The sequence below is a fragment of the Siphateles boraxobius genome, unplaced genomic scaffold (assembly GCF_051911475.1).
Source record: "Siphateles boraxobius isolate OS27281-9 unplaced genomic scaffold, OSU_SipBor_1 13, whole genome shotgun sequence".
In the NCBI taxonomy this organism is placed as follows: Eukaryota; Metazoa; Chordata; class Actinopteri; order Cypriniformes; family Leuciscidae; genus Siphateles; species Siphateles boraxobius.
Window position 1 is genome coordinate 20,580,685 of NW_027508733.1, and position 19,829 is coordinate 20,600,513.

Genomic DNA, 19,829 nt, shown 5'->3' on the forward strand with positions numbered 1-19,829 from the left:
GCCGCATCATTCGATTAGGTTAGAATAGAGTGATTTATTCAGGAATAGCAACTAATTGCAGGATGTTCAGGGATTTTTTGGACCTTATGTAAGGCTTAAAGGAATGGTTTACTTAAATATGATTCATTTACTTGTTTCAAACCTGGATGACTTACTTTCTTCTAAAAAAGGAGAACAGTTGAAGAATGTCCTAGCTGCTCTTTTCCATGTAATTGCAATGATTTGGGAATGAAAATGTCAAGCTTCAAAAAGGTGAAAAAGCACATTAAAAGAATAATAAGCTTTGTAAAGACTATAAGCTTTGTGTGAGGAACAGAAAGATGTACAGTAGCAGTGTGATTTGTGAATGAATCCTTTCATTTCATGAATCACTTTCGAGTCAGATTGTTTCAATGAATCAATTCACAAAATTGTTCTTGAAAACTTCTCCATTTTTGTTCCATGGGAGAAATAAAGGCATACAGGTTTTGAACAACAGTTAGTAATTCACCGAATTCTTTTTTCTTTTTCTTTTACCGAGACATCAAAACCAAAAAATGTAAAATTTAATTTTCATTTTCCTTAAAAGCTTTAATTTAGTTTCAGAAATTAAATTTGGGTAATTGTACTCGGTTTTCGGTTCAGGGCATCGTGTTCTTAGGTGATAAATTAAGCTGTATTAAAGTTCTTTATTAAAAATCAAAAATAAAGTTCTTTATTAAAATGAAAGTTCTGTATAAAAGCTGTATTAAAAATCCGCCTCGTAATTTTAGCTGAATTTTTACTAAATTTTACTTATTGCAGGCTCTCTTGTGAAGTAGCATAATTTTTTGTTAGCTGTTTAGCTTATCCAGGATGTGTGCATGAAATAGATGCTGAAACAGTCGGAACAGTAGAAACTCTAATTAAAAATATTTTCACTAAACATTGCTGTTTCAATCAGGGATTTCGGCTCTCCAAAACGATTTAGTTCGAAAACAAAAAATCTTTTTATTTTTGTTTGCCGAAATTTCGGTAAACCACCAAACCACGCAAACTACCATGATCCGAACCACCAGGCGGGCCCCTTGCTTTCACATTTAATTTAATGACTAGAGCTGAGCGAGTAATAGAATCTTAGTTTAGTTTTTGATTTTGGCTTCCAAAACTGAAAAACACGAAGCCACTTTCCATTCCTTTCCTTTAAAGGGAAGCGTTGTCTGTCTTTCTATGTAACATCCAAATCAGTCTAATCATGTAACATGACTATCGTAATATACAATCTCCTGTGGGACGTGCTCGATACTAAATAAAGAGTTAAAAGTGTATTGAGCTGCAAAAGAGACGCTGTTCCCTTAGGTGCCTTTCTGTACGCTCGATCCGAGATCATGGACAACATGCTACTTTGGAATTCGGCATGCACTTTAATGGACAATTACACACAAAAATATCTTAAAATGTCTGTCTTGGCAGGTCTCATTTAAACACAGTCTTAAGTGAACATAAACAGTTGGGGAAATAATCGAATGCTTGTCAGTGTTATCTGTGCTTTTGGTCTTAAAGTGACAGCAGCCTAATTAACTGTGTCATTTAATGTTAAACAACAAAAGAAATTTTCTTTTTTATTGTATTACTGACTGTTTCAAATAACTGTTGTTCGGTGACAGTGAAACTGCTCTGAAAGAACATGTTGTTCTTTAAACAAGTTGGTCTGACTTCTTCTTAAAACTTTAACAATGCTACTCCATGAAAGAGCTCCTTTCACTTTGGCCAATCCGGGTTAATGGTGGGGCACCCCAGTGATAAATAGCCTGCTGACGTAAAGAAAAATCAGTCTTCAAAACGCTTTCATTTACAAAATAATAGACCCGATCTGAATAAAGTCTTCCCTAATCTTCAACTGAACAATGTCTTCTGGGTAATTAGGATGCTGTGTTCCACCAATTGAAACTGAATAATGTAAGAGTAATTGTAAGGCGTTACATATATGAGCCAAAGACATGTTCAAGCCTTGTTCTTATGCTCTTATTTAGCATTCTTTCCATTGAACACCTCTTCACAGCCTACATGAACGAAGATGACAATTAAGCAGGCGGCAAGGTGAAAGGTGCTGTATGCCTTTGCGCTTTGATGTCTTTGACGAAGAAACCTACTGTCTCTTCCGTTCTTTTCTCCATGGCTGTTGTCACCTCCAGATCTTTCTAAACTCGTCTTTGGTAAACACTGTACTTAACGTCTCAACTCAGACACAAAACCCCCCACACCTGAAGGTCCTCCTCTCCAGAAACTGTGCTTTATGTAATATCGCTAAAAATAAAGGTTGTTTATTGGCATATGGTTTAATGAAGAACCTTCACCAAACTTTCCATTTGCACAAGAGGTTCTTTATAGTAGAAAAATGTCCTTTAGATTATTGAAATAGTCTTATTAAAAAAATACTCTGTAAGGTTATTTGAGGAACCGAAATGATTCTTCTATGGCATTGCTGTGAAAACACCCTTTTGGAATCCTTATTTTTAAGAGTGTTTTGGGCAATGTTAGCTTTAATGCCCATGTCTTTCTCTGGTTTATGTGTCAGTAAAATTTTAACCTTTTTCTAGGTTATGAGACCTGAAAAAATTGACAACGTAATTGGAGAAACCTATATAATGTGAAAATTGAAGTCATGCGGTTTAACTCTGAGAAGGAATTTCATCTTTGACTGGTTTGTTTCTTTCTCTGGTGTTTGCCTAGGACGTCCCGTTGTCATCAGGGACACAGAATGGCTATGTCCTCCTGCTGGTCCTCTTGTCCATTTTTGTCGGGGGGACACTGGTCCTGCTCTCTGTCCTTCTGATTGTCTGTCGTCGATGTTGTGAAGGGGACAGACGCCATGCGTGGTAAGACCAATCCAATCAATCAATTTATAAATTGACACGGCCCTAAATCAATATACTTCTGGATGAACATTTCTGTTAACCAATCAAAATTTAGGATTGGGAATTACAATAATATTCAACCGAACATTTCCTGCTTTGTTCTTTTCCCGGAAAAATGTCATGTGGTGCAACTGCAGTATCTATTTAAATAGATACTAATTAATAAATTACCTTCACAAGACTAATAAACTACCTAGACGTAGTAGTAGGTGATGTTTTAGTATTATTTATTTACTGTTAAAGTTTTTATTAATATTTTGAATTAGCTTTTATTTGTATACTATATTAGTATATCGGTTTTTATTTTAATTTTAGCTTAATTTTGTAATGTGTTTTTGTCATGTCTTTATTTGTTTTTAAATATTTCTCTTTAGATTTAAATCATTTTTATTTCTGTTTTTAATCATTTTAGCATTTTCAGTTAGCTGCCAAGGCAAGTTTTTCATCTAATATTTATTTTTTTACTTACCTCAGCTTTATTTCAATTATTTCAAGTTTTTAAAAACAATAGTTTTAGTTAGCAATAAAACACTGAGTAGTACAGTAAATGTGCACTTTGTTCATTTTTTAAATCTCAGTGATATTTCTATATTTATCTTTTCTGGGGAGCCTCTCTGGATTTTGTAAAATGTACAGATCCATTTTTTCTTTAAAACCCTTAAAATGATTGAAAAATGTATAACAAAAGGATCCCTGTTAGCACATTGTATCAGTGATTGATATTGATAATATAATTCAGGACTTTTTCAATAGGACGTGTTTTTACTTTCAAAAGTGTATTTAACTTAAAACACGTCATAAAAACACTGAGAGCATAGATTAAATGAGAATGCTTTCATTATGAATATACATTATGACAGTCTGCAGATTGAATCATCGTTGCATGATGTTTTCATGTTGCTGCGTATGTTACGATCCTGACAGCTGATGCATATGATTATGTTTGACGCTAAATTATACATCAGAAAGAACCGTAACGCAGAGATTCAACTGGAATAAACAGATCCTCCCGTGAAGCCAAGGACGCTCAGTCCCGAAAATGTTTTCAGCGCACATTGGTCACAGCCTGGGTGTATTTGTCAGTGACTGCTGAGAGGTGTAGAGTCTGTCTGCTCTCCAGGCAGCCTGGAGGAGTGCAGGCTCACACAAATGACGGGTATAATGAGATCTCATAGCAGCCATCAGCCACGATAAATCACTCCTGGTGCGGGAGAGAGTGCACTCTAGCCAACACCCACTAATACACACACACTCTCGCAGTGTGGCACCGTGCACTGTGGTTAGAGGACTGGAAACTCATTTCCAGTTTCTCATTACCCACTGTGCCTTATGGCGAATCAAAGCGTATATTGTCGTAATAGAGCCGGTGTTGTTATTGTCCCTCTCATATGGCATTTAGTTAGATGTCAACGCAGGTGAATGTGAATGAGTTATTTATTTCTTAATTGTTCACAATCGGGACATTCTCAAAATATTGCAAAACCTAATTTAAAGACCCCATAAAGTCATGTTTCGTATTGAAACAGGAAGTTTGGGCAGGACATCTCAATTTGTTTTAAATTACATCACAGCCATAATTTACTTCTTTTTTTTTTTTATCTGGCTGCAGGTGGCATTAGGGGGAGGATTATTTTCATTCCAGCGTTTGATTGGACAAAAATCTGTGTAGTTCAGGATGACATCATCAGTATTTTCACTATTGTAAATTTTAAATGTGTATTTAAGATTCAACAATTTTCAGGGGTTAAATTAGCATATACGTAGAATAACCTGAACACTAACTCACATGGACTAAAAGCCACTATAATTGTATTTATTTTTTATTCTTGCTTTGAGTATTAACTGACAATTACATTTTTAATTAAACACAGTTTATTTTAAAGGTAAATTATTAACTTTTCAATCTGGTGGGGGAATCTCCACATTGACAAAACCAATAAAACAAAATATAAACATTAGTGTTACATTAAATATATTATTATTTACTTTATAATATAATATAATAATAAAAAATATTTCATATTATTTAATACTAACTTAATAACTTTATAACATATATATATATATGTAACTATATAACTTACAATATAATATTAAAGGGATTTTCATTGCAAAATAAAATAAAACAAAATGTGCAAAACTATAGAATCAAACCATTTCATATAACTGAATTCTTACTTAATAATTTGTAATATAAATAATATATTTAATATAATTAATATATAATATGTATTAATATATTATTTAATATAATATAATATTAAAGGGATTTTCAATGCAAAATAAATTAATAAAAAATGTGCACAGCAATAGAATCAAACTCTAGGACCATGTTTGCACCATATTTTGAGAATGACCCACTTATGCATGCTGTGAATGAGATTTACATGTTTGAATTTGACTCATTACATGTTTGCATTGAAGGTTCATTGTTTGCCTCAGGGCTAGCGATGACACCGAGAAAAGTAACACCACATATATTGAGGAGGCCCAGCCAGTGCATGGTAAGAACTTCACTAATAAAGTTAATGTTTATATAATATGTCAGCCTCCAATTTAATGCATTTCCATATGTATTTACATACATGCTTCAGGTAAAATGTCGAGGTCAAGTTATAGCGACATTTATGCAGTCTCACATACATCAACTGAGGGTATTATGTGAAAAACAAATACGTCCTCTGGTCTAATCCGTCTCTCCCCGCACAGAGATTACGATTCGCATTGATGAGTCAGACTGCCTGTCGGCAGCCAGCTCCCACGACATGGAGACAGAGCGTTTCCTTTCCACGGGCACAACCGGCCGCCGGGTCTCCTTCAACGAAGCAGCACTCTTCGATCATAGCAAAAAAACACAGGAGAAAGGTCGAAGGTCAGCCGCCCACTCACTCATACCGCCCACTCTAGACACACAGAGGAGCTCCTATTCACAGCGCTTACTGCCGCAGCAGATCGCAGCTTTCATTATTCCTTAATGTATGCGTTTTACATTTACATCTGTGCTTGTCAGATGCACTAGCTCTTGATGAATAACATGGGCATTTGTCAACATCAAGATTTGAGGTTAAAAAATGAATGAGAATGTGTAAGGAAAGTGTATATTTTGTAAAAAAAAGAAAGAAAAAAAAAACCTCACATTTTAATCACCTGTAATTTGACAAATGAATATTTTGTAGTACACATTTTTCAAATATTCTGTAATTTATTTGTAAAATGAATGCATAAGTATTAAATGTATATTATATATATATATATATATATATATATATATATATATATACACATTGTTTAACTATTTCATTTAAGAGTATTTTAAAAAATATATTTTTTTAAATTATTTAAATTTTATTTGAAGAATTTTCAAGTATTAAAACATTTGAATATTTAAATTGAATTAGGTCATATATGTATGTGTGTGTTAGTGTTTGTGTATTGTTATAATATTGTTATATATTATCTAAAACCTTTTTAAAAACATTTAATTCTTTAATACTTAATCATACATATATGACCACACAAATAAAGACTTTGAATTTATACATTTTGTCATTTATCAAATTTCACTTTAGTTTTTTTAAGGAAAGGGTGTTTAAAATGGTGTTTTTTAAATAACACACAGAGATATTTCTATAATTATATATTTTATTAATAATTATTTTTATATCATTCTTTTAATCCAATATAACTATATAATTATTGATCTAACAGGACCTATGCATAAATCTAGCACAGTCCGCTTATCTTTAACTATCTAAAAGACATTTTCAGCAAACACTCCCGTGATATATTTGTGATGCAAATCTATAGTGAAGTGATAAATACTAACAGTGTGTGACATTTTTCCACCTCCCCTCAGGTACACACTTACGGAGGGCGACTTCCATCACTTGAAGAACGCGCGGCTCACCCACCTCCACTTCCCTCCACCCGCCCTCCAGATACTCACCATCCACGAGTGTGAGTCATCAGAGAACAGTATTGCCATGACAACGCGCCCCGTCGCTAAATCCAGCCTCTCAATTTTTCAGGTGACAGTCACATTGCTCTGCTAATAGGAGAGTATGATGTCAGTTTAAATCACTAATGTCATAATGGATTGTCAGTTTGTCAAGTGATATGGTGTGTAAGGAGACGTTTATGCTGTGAGCAATTGATTTATCTATATATTTGGGTCATTAATGTTTTAACATGTTAGCTTTTACTCCTACTTTACCTTAGTCACATCATGATGAAGCGGCATGAGATACAGTAAATCAAACTGTATCCTCAAATTGTACTTTTTTTTGTCCTAAGCAGCTCCAGCTTCTTTTAAACACATTTTAAAAATCTTACTGACTCCAAACTTTTTACATTTTTTTACAGTATTTACATTTCAACTATTTCCAAGAATTTTGGAATTTTATCTCAACGTGTGTAAGAATGGCAGTCTATATATACAGAATAATCTCATTAATCTCAATCTTCAATAATCTCATTTGTCCAAAATTCTGTATAAAAAACATAAAATATGATCTGATCGTCTGTCGCATTTAAAAAATTCGATTCATTGTCATTCCACAAGGAAACCCCTCCCACAGTCAAATCTCATTGTTCCAAAATTCGGTATAAGAAACATCAAATATAATCTGTTTAGCTGTCAAATTTTTAAAAATTGGTTTCATTGTCATTACAAAAGGAAGCCCCTCCCACAGCCCAGTCTCATTGGTTTCAAATCAGTTTCATCGTACCTGGTTAGTATGATGTTAGCATGCTGTTCCAATGAAGTTGTTCAGTCTGAAGCTTATGATAATTTTTTTTATATCTGTAGTAGACAAGTTTCGAATGACTGTATGATTTTGTTTGTTTAGGTTTGTTTCTCATTACTACCATAAGCAATAACACGCATTGTGTTTGTCACATGCACAGCCACCAGTATGTTCACTGCCACAGACTGCCCTGATCAGCCGAAGTCTCAGTCCCAGCTCTGCCCTTCCTGGTGACGCTCTCAACTCCACTGTACACACAACGTTCTGTGAGAGCATTGCGGCGGCCGGTCCTGAGCCCTCCAGTCCATGTCTAGTGAGTCACACAGACTAATACACTCACCCACTGACGAATAATAATTAGTGCGCAACCGATATTTTAGAGAGCAGAGGCGATATTAAACCAGTATATATGATATCTCACTGTTTAATAATTTAAAGATAAGAAAACACATGCATAACCATGTGTCCATCGCATATGCAGACTGATATCTTACTTGATTTTGGGTCTTACATTTTTTTTCTTCTTCAAACATTCAGATATTTAAATCGAATAAAACACCAAGAATAGAAAGAACTTAAAAGTTTTCCGTTTTCCTGTTTGTTCATGTGACGTTCGGCATAAAGCCTATGAGAGATTTGGATGCTCGGGTATTGACGTTCTCAGTGATTTCAAAATAAAAGTCCTACAAAAAAAGACCCAAACAGTTAAATTTATCGGCCGATGCCGATAATTATCTCTTATACTTTATTGCAATTATGTAATCTTGCGAACAAAAACAGATGGAGGTCAGAGGAGGAGTCGGCAGAAGTGCAGGCATCATGGGTAATGGTAGAGAGGGTGCATCAGCCTCAGCCACGGCCCTGTCCTCATCTGGAGGGGCCCCGCAGGGCCCAATGCTGCAGTTCTTCACCAAGCTCCGCCGACACGCCAGCCTTGAGGGAGCAAGTCCCTATTTCAAGATCAAGAAATGGAAGTTTGACAGCAGCCAAAGAGCTTCAAGTCTAGACATGAGAGGTCAGTGACACATCCAATACTCAGTGTGAGTTTCATAATTAATGAACAGACTGTTAATGTTTTTAGTGCATGTTATAATGGAATTGCTATATGCTGTTTGAAGATTTTTTTTCCGACTGTATTTAATGCCAAAGACCCCCTATAGTATAATAATCTCCTTTAGAAAGACTGTTTAGACAACCCATGACAAGTACACAATTTTGAAAAAATGTGTGATGTTTGCACATTGTGTCCACAATAGTTTTAGGTCATTTATGTAATTGACAGTACCGTTCGGGGTCAGTACAATTATTAAATGTTTTTGAATCTCCTATGCTCAGCGAAGGCTGCATTTATTTGATCCATAATACAGTAAAATGGTAATATTGGGAAATATCATTACAAATTAAAAAAAGGTTTTAAGTTTTCAATTTTAATACATTTTTAAAAAGATTCCTGTGATGCAAAGCTGAAACTTCAGCATCATTACTCTTCAGTCTTCAGTGTCACATGATCCTTCAAAACTGGCTCAATCACATGTTCTTCTTCTGCATTTTCTGTTGTCTCTTTATTATACACTCCTGGGCAAAAAAAAAAAAAAAAAACATAAAGGGGGGCCAAATATTTAGTGGTCTTTTAATGGTCTAACTATTTTAACCACAAATCACTGGTCAGTAAATTTGCATGAATTGCACAAATACTGTAGATATAGCACGGAATTGCAGACAGATATTTACAGGAAGAAGAGTCAGTGTTGTTCCACTTCATGTTAACAGCTTCATGTTAACGGTAGAGTTTAATATGAGACTAAATATTCACTACAGTGTTCAAATCTGGACTCTGACCAGGTCAAAACATGAACCTGATGGACTTGTTCTCAAGCCACTTCTTGGTTGTGTTTGCAATTTGGGCAGGAGAATCGTCTTGTTGAAAAGTAAAATCTGATCATTCCGCTTTAGATAACAGCTTTTCAATTGTGGGAAGCAAGCCATTTTGCAATATTCTCCTGTACTCCAAAGCATTAAATGACTTTTCACAGTGAAGCAGCTGACTAATACAAGGAGCTAAAAAGGCTCCCGCACAATCCATGCTTCACTGTGGTAGAGATGCATTTATTATAATATTTCTCAGCAGATCTTTGATGACACCGCTCTGGGGCATCACCATGCAACTCGTGTTTCATTGTGATTCATCACTCCACACACAACTTCCCATAATCTGGCAAAAAAAAAAAATTTTAGTAGTGCATTTGCTTAAATTTGGCTAATTTCCTGAACAATAATTTGTGGTTAAGACAATTAAAAGCTTAAAATTTAGTCTTTTTGGCCTTGGCCTATTTATTTCTTTATTTTTGCCCATACATTGACATGCAAAAAGCTTTTTAATGCTTGCTGCGCAAGTATGATATTATTCTGCCTAATATTTAAATAATGAGAAAAGCGCATGGTGTAGCTGATGAGACTGAATGAATAAACATGAATGAATAGATTAACTAGAATGCTGTTGTTTGATTACGTAATTATTACTGTCAAAATCTTTCAGTTTATCCTCTCAGGTCTGTCAGCATGAATGTAAGTGAAAGAACACTGCTGTGGAAAGTACAGACAGTGTTATGAACCTGTGAAGCGATCAGTTTCCTAGCCTCAGGGATTAGATGCAAAGCAATATTGAATGTTTCTGTGCTTTTCATTTAGCCCCTGCATTGTGTGTTACCTTGGAAAATGATTGAAGACCTTAATAGAGTTTTAGTGCCTTCATGTAGCATGGAGCAGAGAAACAGGTCGGCTTTATATTCGATAGTAATCTATAGTCTGCTAAAAACACACACACACACCCATACACACACACACACACACACACACACACACACACACACACACACACACACACACACACACACACACACACACACACACACAGTATGTAGCAGACTATAGAATATTCTCTCAGCCAAGACGGAGCTGCTTTATTTGTGTGCCAAGACTCACTCTCAAGCAGATGGCCGGTTGACGCAGGGCTCTTCTATTCCAAACTTCTTCTTTTTTTTAAAGGAGAGATGGCAACAAAGAGCGTCTCAAACTATATATTTTTTTTTTATTCTGTGGAACAATAGGGTCATGATTAAAGCAATGCTCTAATAGAATGGATTTCCATTGTAGAGTGCCCTGGTTAACTAATAAGATACATATTATATTGTTAATTATGTTTTTTTTAATGCATTACAACTAATGTACTACATTTAGAATACACATAAAAAATTTGTTAAATTAAAGTGTATTATTAAAATGTATAATTAAAAAAAGTTTATAGACAATCCATGTTACAATACCTAAATAAACATTTTACTGTTGGTTAACTTTATTCAATAGCCTGCACAACTCTTTTACTATATCCAACAAATGACAGAGGAGAAGTCATTCATTTTCAATGGAGAGTAGTGCAGGAGCTGCGAGCAGTAATTCGTATGTGGAATTTACCGAATTTAATTTGATTTGTGGATGCGTTGAAATATTTGCACTTTTGCGCCAAGTCCGTATGCAATCAATGTATTCTAATCAAAACTCATGTCATTCCAAAACCATAAGACTTTCTTTCATCTTCTGAACACAAATGAAGATCTTTTTGATGAAATCTGAGAGCTTTCTGTCCCTCCATTGACAGTCTACGCAACTACCACTTTGACGCTTCAAAAAGTTCATAAAGAGAACGTAAAACTAATCCATATGAATTGAGCGGTTTAGTCCAAAATTTTCTGAAGAGACACGATCACTTTATATGTTGAACAGATTGAATTTAGGCTTTTATTCATAATTCAGAAAATCTAGACTAAACCACTCGATTCATATGGATTAGCTTTACTATCACTTTATGAACTTTTTGAAGCGTCAAAGTGTCTGCATAGCTCTCTGTGGAGGGATGGAAATCTCTCAGATTTCACCAAAAAGTTCTTCATTTGTGTTCCGAAGATGAAAGAATGTCTTTCGGGTTTGGAATGACATGAGGGCGAGTAATTAAAGCAAGTTATTGCATTTTAATTAGAGATTACAAAAACTTGTGACCATATTTGGCTAATACCAACAAGAACCTATGCTGTCGAGAGCTTTAGTTCCATCCACGTAACTTTGATGTTTGCGAATGTTCAGTGGAACTATGGTTTCGGGAAACACCGAATCGCTGAACTTTGTTGGTGACAACGGAACCTGCGACCATTGGCAAATCTTAACAAGATACTATGCAGGGTTTTTTTGGTGGATCGGTTAATCGTTGGCAATAAAACCTCGAATGTATTGATTTTGATTTCATGTTAGCCTTTTAACTTGCTTTGTGAGGCTGTTAACGCAAAATTCATGTCGTCCCCAAAGGCTCCCCCAAACGGAGGCAGTTCCAGCGACAGCGTGCAGCCAGCGAGAGCATGGACCAAGAGGAGCATGACGCCCATCACATCGACCTCATACAATACATCGCTCGCACCAAGGATGTTACCTACTGCCCCACCCGGCCCAGTCCACGCCTTCTGTCCCCCCCTTCCACACCCCCACCCTCCCTTGGCAGGTATCTTTAATTGCCTCGCCCATGCATTCGCTATAGCAACCATCTGCCACGCCACTCCTCATAAAGCAGACCCCATTCCACGCTGATCACACTGCCGTATCATGGCATCATAAGCTTACAGTGCAAAAAGCTTTGCTTTAGAATTATGGAAGTTGTTTCCTTGAGTGTGGGTTAATTCCACAGGTGTACCTTTTTGGTATTTGTAGCGATAGGTTTGCATATGTTTTGCAAAATGGTCCATGAAGGTCAATACGCATGGTTTTGTATCGCATCATCAGTATATTTGTTTATATTTGCCTACCTATTACAACTGACTTTCTTGAATCTGTTGCTGTGCAGTGGTCTCCTCAAATGAACCATCACATAGTGAGTCACAACCATCTGTGCGTTCATGGAGGCATCTGTTTTAACATCTCTGAATCTGGGCCTCAGAGCTTTAACGGAAAGGAAAAATAAACAAAAATAATATATTTGATATTCTGTACCGTTCAAAACTTTGGAGTCAGTAATTTTTTTTTTTAAAGAAATTAATAATTTTATTAAGCAAGTATGATTAAAGTGATCAACAGTAAAGACATTAACAATGTTAAAAAAGATTTCTATTTCAAATAAATGCTGTTCTTTTTAACTTTTTGTTCATAAAAGATTCTTGCAAAAAATGCATCAGTTTCCACGAAAATATTGAGCAGCACAACAGTTTTTAACATTCGGATTGATGAGAAATATTTCTTGAGCAGCACATCAGTAAATTAGAATGATTTCTGAAGGATCATGTGACACTGAAAACTGAAAATTCAGCTTTGTCAAAGGAATAAATGTCACTTTAAAATTAGAGATGCAGCGATATGAAAATTTTAGTCGATATCGATAACCGATAATTCTTTAAATTTGAAAGCCGATAACCGATATATTGGCCGATAAGTGAAAATCCTATTTTTATATAATTTTTGAGAGCCTGATTACGAAACAAAAGTCCCACCATTAAAAGCCACAAATCTCCTCAACCACCACTAATGTGCAGCATCACCTGGATGATGCGACGGCAGCCATATTGCGCCAGAATGCCCACCACACACCAGCTTAAGTGTTGGTGAGGAGACAAAGTAAAGATGAAGCCACTCAGTATATACAGGCCCTTCTCAAAAAATTAGCATATTGTGATAAATTTCATTATTTTCCATAATGTAATGATGAAAATTAAACTTTCATATATTTTAGATTCATTGCACACCAAGTGAAATATTTCAGGTCTTTTATTGTTTTAATACTGATGATTTTGGCATACAGCTCATGAAAACCCAAAATTCCTATCTCAAAAGATTAGCATATTTCATCCGACCAATAAAATATGTGTTTTTAATACAAAAAAGTCAACCTTCAAATAATTATGTTCAGTTATGCACTCAATACTTGGTGGGGAATCCTTTTGCAGAAATGACTGCTTCAATGCGGCGTGGCATGGAGGCAATCAGCCTGTGGCACTGCTGAGGTGTTATGGAGGCCCAGGATGCTTCGATAGCGGCCTTAAGCTCATCCAGAGTGTTGGGTCTTGCGTCTCTCAACTTTCTCTTCACAATATCCCACAGATTCTCTATGGGGTTCAGGTCAGGAGAGTTGGCAGGCCAATCGAGCACAGTAATACCATGGTCAGTAAACCATTTACCAGTGGTTTTGGCACTGTGAGCAGGTGCCAGGTTGTGGTGAAAAATGAAATCTTCATCTCCATAAAGCTTTTCAGCAGATGGAAGCATGAAGTGCTCCAAAATCTCCTGATAGCTAGCTGCATTGACCCTGCCCTTGATAAAACACAGTGGACCAACACCAGCAGCTGACATGGCACCCCAGACCATCACTAACTGTGGGTACTTGACACTGGACTTCAGGCATTTTGGCATTTCCCTCTCCCCAGTCTTCCTCCAGACTCTGGCACCTTGATTTCCGAATGACATGCAAAATTTGCTTTCATCCGAAAAAAGTACTTTGGACCACTGAGCAACAGTCCAGTGCTGCTTCTCTGTAGCCCAGGTCAGGCGCTTCTGCCGCTGTTTCTGGTTCAAAAGTGGCTTGACCTGGGGAATGCGGCACCTGTAGCCCATTTCCTGCACATGCCTGTGCACGGTGGCTCTGGATGTTTCTACTCCAGACTCAGTCCACTGCTTCCGCAGGTCCCCCAAGGTCTGGAATCGGTCCTTCTCCACAATCTTCCTCAGGGTCCGGTCACCTCTTCTCGTTGTGCAGCGTTTTTTGCCTCACTTTTTCCTTCCCACAGATTTCCGACTGAGGTGCCTTGATACAGCACTCTGGGAACAGCCTATTTGTTCAGAAATTTCTTTCTGTGTCTTACCCTCTTGCTTGAGGGTGTCAATGATGGCCTTCTGGACAGCAGTCAGGTCGGCAGTCTTACCCATGATTGCGGTTTTGAGTAATGAAACAGGCTGGGAGTTTTTAAAAGCCTCAGGAATCTTTTGCAGATGTTTAGAGTTAATTAGTTGATTCAGATGATAAGGTTAATAGCTCGTTTAGAGAACCTTTTCATGATATGCTAATTTTTGGAGATAGGAATTTTGGGTTTTCATGAGCTGTATGCCAAAATCATCAGTATTAAAACAATAAAAGACCTGAAATATTTCAGTTGGTGTGCAATGAATCTAAAATATATGAAAGTTTAATTTTTATCATTATATTATGGAAAATAATGAACTTTATCACAATATGCTAATTTTTTGAGAAGGACCTGTATGGGGATGATTAGGAGGCCGTGATGGACAGAGGCCACTGGGCAAATTTGGCCAGGATGCCGGGGTTACACCCCTACTTGTTTCGAAAGACATCCTGGGATTTTTTGTGACCACAGAGAGTCAGGACCTCGGTTTAACGTCTCATCCAAAGGACGTTGCTCTTTGGCAGTATAGTGTCCCCATCACTTTACTGGGGCATTAGAACCAACACAGACCACATGGTGAACGCCCCCTGCTGGCCTCACTAACACCTCAACCTGGTTTTCCCAGAAGGTCTCCCATCCAGATACTAACCAGGCTCAACCCTGCTAAGCTTCAGTGGGCAACCAGTCTTGGGCTACAGGGTGAAATGGCTGCTGGCGTAATGATAACGTTAACATTAAAAATGATATCCGATATGGTGGCTGATATATTGTGCGTCCCTAAATTTAAATAGAAAGTTATTTTTAATTGTGAAAATACTTCAGAATATTACAGTTTTTACTGTATTTTCGATCAAATAAATGCAGCCTTGGTGATCATAAGAGACTTTTTTTTAAAACATAAAAAAGTTACAGTCCTCATAATTGTGTGTAGACCCACACTGACATAAAACATATTAATATAGTAGGGATGGTTCACAGTGGTTGACTTTTTGACTAATTTAGACTAAGCATTTAATTAAGCTGAATAGTTTACCTTGGTTTGGATGTATTTGTTTTTAGATATTTTTAGAAGTGCTACTTTAATTATCGTGCTTTGCAGAGGTTTTTTTATTTACTGTTTATTGGAGCATTGCCATTTTATATAAATAATAAAATTATGCAAAAATACAGTATATTTACATCAAAATAAAAGTAAAAATGTCTAAATCTGGAATTAGGGCTTTACCGGAAAGCTTATTTGACAGATGCACAGTGCACACTGACATGAAACATGCTGTTCTACATTGTGGCATTTTTAAAGAAATACTGACTATATGTAGGACTATGAGCTTGTCTGATTTCATATGTGTGCTGTTCTTCAGGTTAGAGGTGGAGGTGATGGTGGAGCCCAGCTGCAGCAGAGTGATGGGTCCCGGGGTGATCGGCCTTACCTCCGAGCCCCCAGATGAGAGTCTTGGAATAGGCTGTCATCAAGAGAGCTTAGAACCTCAGACCTTGTACCGTGATATCTGGACTCTTCGTGCCTCCCTCGAGCGGTATGTGTCGTCTGACCAGAGCAGCAACAATGACAAAGACTCAGTCCGTAGTGACGTAGAAAGCGTGTGCTCTCTAGGAGGTAAGACCGAGATGGGAGGGCTTCATAGGTTCCCCTCGCAGGATATTGGGGATGAGATAGAGGGGGATGCAGACTTGCCTCTAGATGAGGGATCGGAGAAAAGACGTAAGCAGGATATTTTCGATTCTGAAAGAGGAAGTGACGGTGAGTCCGGAAACCGCAAGCTCCTCCAGATGGACAGCGGTTACGCCTCGATAGAAGCACCTTCGCGTGCTCCTGAGGAGCTGCGACTGTTCGGAAGCAGCAGTAGCAGTAAAGACGACTCCGCCGTGGAGCGCAGGCACTTCTTCAGTTCCGGCCGCAAAGGGACCTTGTGCGAGAGCTTCGACACGGAGATCTTTGACGAAGAACTCGAAGAGGAACCCGCAGGTGCCAGTGGTGGTGTAGACGGAGTGGAAACAGACAAGAGTACCATTCAGTGGTCCCCTTTCGGCCAGATGTTCACTCAACAGAATGATCAACCTCATCCCCCCGTCCTTTCCCGGCGTGACTACAGCATTGACGAGAAAACCGACGCACTTTTCAACGAGTACTTGCGGCACGACCCGCAGTTCGATCAGCAGGAGTCCCCGCTTCGCTCCAAGCATCGTTCTCGCGTGCACCTGCGCAAGCAGTGGCAGCGCTCCAAACAATACAGCGACCCCGGCCAGCGCTTCCAAACCTCATTTGACCGGTACCGCTCTCCGCTCCGACGTGGTGAAACTGTAAACTATCCTTTAGAGACTAGCTACCACAGCACGCTCCCACGAATCATTAGTGCACCTGATGAAGAGAGCAGCGAAGGTGCAACCAGTACTCCCGAGACACCCAAGGCAAATCAGGACACTGCTACTGATGTGGATCCAGACAACATAAGAATATCTTCCAGCACTGAAAGCAGTGGAACCATCAACGAAAAGGAAGTCCTTGAGGCATCACAGCCTCTTCCAACAATTGACATTGCTGGAGAGCAATCGGTGGACCGGGAGAACTCTAGGCTAGCATTGCCACCCCCTGAGCCTCCTGATGAATGTACGCACAAATGTACAAGCTACGGCCCACAGACAATCACAGAAGAGCTGAGTGACAAGCTAGCGGCTACCCTTGAAGAGCGGCTGTACTCGGATCTCCGCAGGACCAGGGAACCGTCCGAGTGTAGTGCAGTGACCATGACCTACACATCGCCCGATCACAGTCCAGTGTAGCATGTGGCTCCCTTCATCTCCGCGTACAAGAACACTTCGCAGCAACTACAGGTCCAAAGTTTTGATCGACATTGGCTCCGATCTGGAACAGGTTTACTTTGGTAATTTAAATGAAGTTGAAATCATTGTCGTTATGTCCTAGACCAATGGTGTAGAGGCATTTCTTCCATACACATTGTTAAATAAAAGGCAGTTAAGGCGCATACCTCACGTTGCTCAGTGGACCAAGTCTTAAACAAATGAAATGTCAAAGTCTGTTATTAAAGCTCTCCATTTAGCTACTCGTTGACTTCAAAAGCCAATATTTTCTCTGCACTAGGTAATCCACTGTGAATTTGGGTGCTATTAGATTAAAGATTGATTATATTTGTAAGTGCATGAATTTTATTGCAATGCTGCCTATCCGGATGTCTGTTCATGACCCAAATTAATAATATTATTATCATTTTTTTTATTTTGAAAGTACAAGATAGCCCTTTATTTGGTTATTATGTTTTGCTTTCGGACGTTGTGATGAAATGAAACACTTAATAATATTTATTATTAGCATCTGGGTTTTTGTTGTGTAGCTAAACCTGCTGTCAGACTTAATAAATCAAATCCTAAATTATAAATAATAATTAGCATAAACTGAAGTTTCCTAGAATGGGTAGACGTGTCTAATTATGTCACATATCCTGTATTAAAAAAAAAAAATACAGCAGCATTATCAATGCTAAATGTCTTGATTAATCTAAAACACCATGGCATTGGTCCAATTCCTAAGCAAACTCTTTCCCAGTGTTTGTAATGGGTTAAACAAGATTAGTTGCACTAAAACACTAGCTTGTTTCCCACTTACACATTCGCAAACCACTATTTAGTGTCCCTGTCATTTAATAGCATTTTTCCTTCTCCTTTTTTTCCCTGTTGAAGTCCTGAATGGCTAAACCTGCCTCTTTGTGATATATGACCATTGAATTATTATAATTATTGTGCTTTTCATCTTTTAATTGTATCATTTGTTCTGTATCATTGATCATATCTGTGAGAATGAATAGTAGAGTGAACAATTTTCAAGTTAATAGTGCCAAATTGTTGTCAGGTAATACCAAGATCAAACATGAAAACACTGTAAGCAACAGTTGGGAAAGAAAAAACAATCCTGTAAAATAATGATCACAGATATGCCTCTCTAAGGGTTTGAATCAAGCCTGAGACATTTGAATGAATTTCCTTGAGAGAAGGGCATGCCTTTTCTTGCATGTATTTCACAAAATGAGCTCTGTGTGTTCATGAGGAGTACTTTACGTAAAAATGACCTAGACAAGAATCCATAGAGGTGAACTGCTGCACACGCTGCTTTTGGACAAAACCGTCAATTAGAGCAAATCCCACTGCCCAGCATAAGCCATTGTTGTATCTCGGTACAAATGCCCCCATTCTCATTAATCCGAACTATCCACTATGCTACTCTCATCTGTCAGCAGCTGCTCTTGGGTTGAGCTCACAGAATGGGTTGCGTTGTATTGATCATTCTGGGTTTGATCTTCTCGTAAGCATGCAAACAGAAGGTTGTCCTCGGCGGATTCTCAGTTGTGATGTGTTAGAGAGTCTATCATTGTGAAATATGAGGCCATTGGCGACATACAGTGTAGAGGCTCTTAATGTAATGAAGCAAAGCTTGTGTAGCATCTGTAGGCTTTGTCTATGAAGGCTCACAATGTCGTGTGCCCTTTTAGGGCGATTGTTAGAGCTGTTGAGTAGTACACTAAAGTCTACATGTGCTATTTAGGCTGCAGCTGAAGTACCCTATCCAGAAATAAAAAGCTTTCATTATCTAGGTGAACTGGCTGATGTGCATGGAGTAATTAAAAAATGCCAGAGAAAAGAAAGCTTCAGACTAGCTGATATTGTTGATTGATTGTTTCGGGCTAAATTAAATGTACAGACCATCTCACATGATTAATATGGTGCCTTCCTGTGCGTTTGACCTTTAAAGGGATAGTTCATCTGAAAAATCTCATACAATGAAAGTCAATAGGGTCCAATCAGTGTCATTTTAGTATAGTTAAGTTTATAGTTTTTGCATATTTTTTATTTTATTTATATATATATATATATATATATATATATATATATATATTAAATGATTACTTTTTTATTTCAAGTAATGAAAATGTTTTTTTTATGGTTTTAGTTTTAGTTTCAGTTAAGTATAATAACCCTGTTTGTCCACAGTTAAAGTCCCATTGACTTTAACTATGGACAAAAACAGCGGAAGCATTATTCTAGATATCTTCTTTTGTGAATGTCCATTTTTGGGTCAACTATCCCTTTAAGAGAACAAAGTTGAGATCCCCACTAGAGCACTTATTAAAACTCATTTTGAGCGTGCATAATCGAATAGGCTAAATTAGTTTACAGAGGTTACTAAAAAAAAAGAAAAAAAAAGCTTTTATTGCATTGTGGAAATGGAAATCTGAAATGTGGTCCATTTA

The 19,829-nt window shown here is 37.4% G+C and overlaps 1 protein-coding gene across 4 annotated transcripts in view; it reads left to right on the top strand.

The window, feature by feature from the left end:
• Positions 1 to 19,393, top strand: part of cbarpb (CACN subunit beta associated regulatory protein b) — a 23,918-nt gene extending 4,525 nt beyond the window's left edge. For 2 of the 4 annotated variants that reach the window (XM_077226542.1, XM_077226543.1), the window contains exons 3-10: positions 2,692 to 2,837; positions 5,301 to 5,380; positions 5,586 to 5,748; positions 6,733 to 6,904; positions 7,782 to 7,934; positions 8,402 to 8,636; positions 11,978 to 12,167; positions 15,912 to 19,393. In XM_077226542.1, the coding sequence (XP_077082657.1) occupies positions 2,692 to 2,837; positions 5,301 to 5,380; positions 5,586 to 5,748; positions 6,733 to 6,904; positions 7,782 to 7,934; positions 8,402 to 8,636; positions 11,978 to 12,167; positions 15,912 to 17,349 (2,577 nt within the window). In that variant the 3' untranslated portion in view covers positions 17,350 to 19,393. The remainder of the gene's footprint in view (positions 1 to 2,691; positions 2,838 to 5,300; positions 5,381 to 5,585; positions 5,749 to 6,732; positions 6,905 to 7,781; positions 7,935 to 8,401; positions 8,637 to 11,977; positions 12,168 to 15,911) is intronic. The other 2 variants (XM_077226541.1, XM_077226544.1) reach the window with 2 other exon arrangements.
• The last annotated feature ends 436 nt before the right edge of the window (positions 19,394 to 19,829 follow it).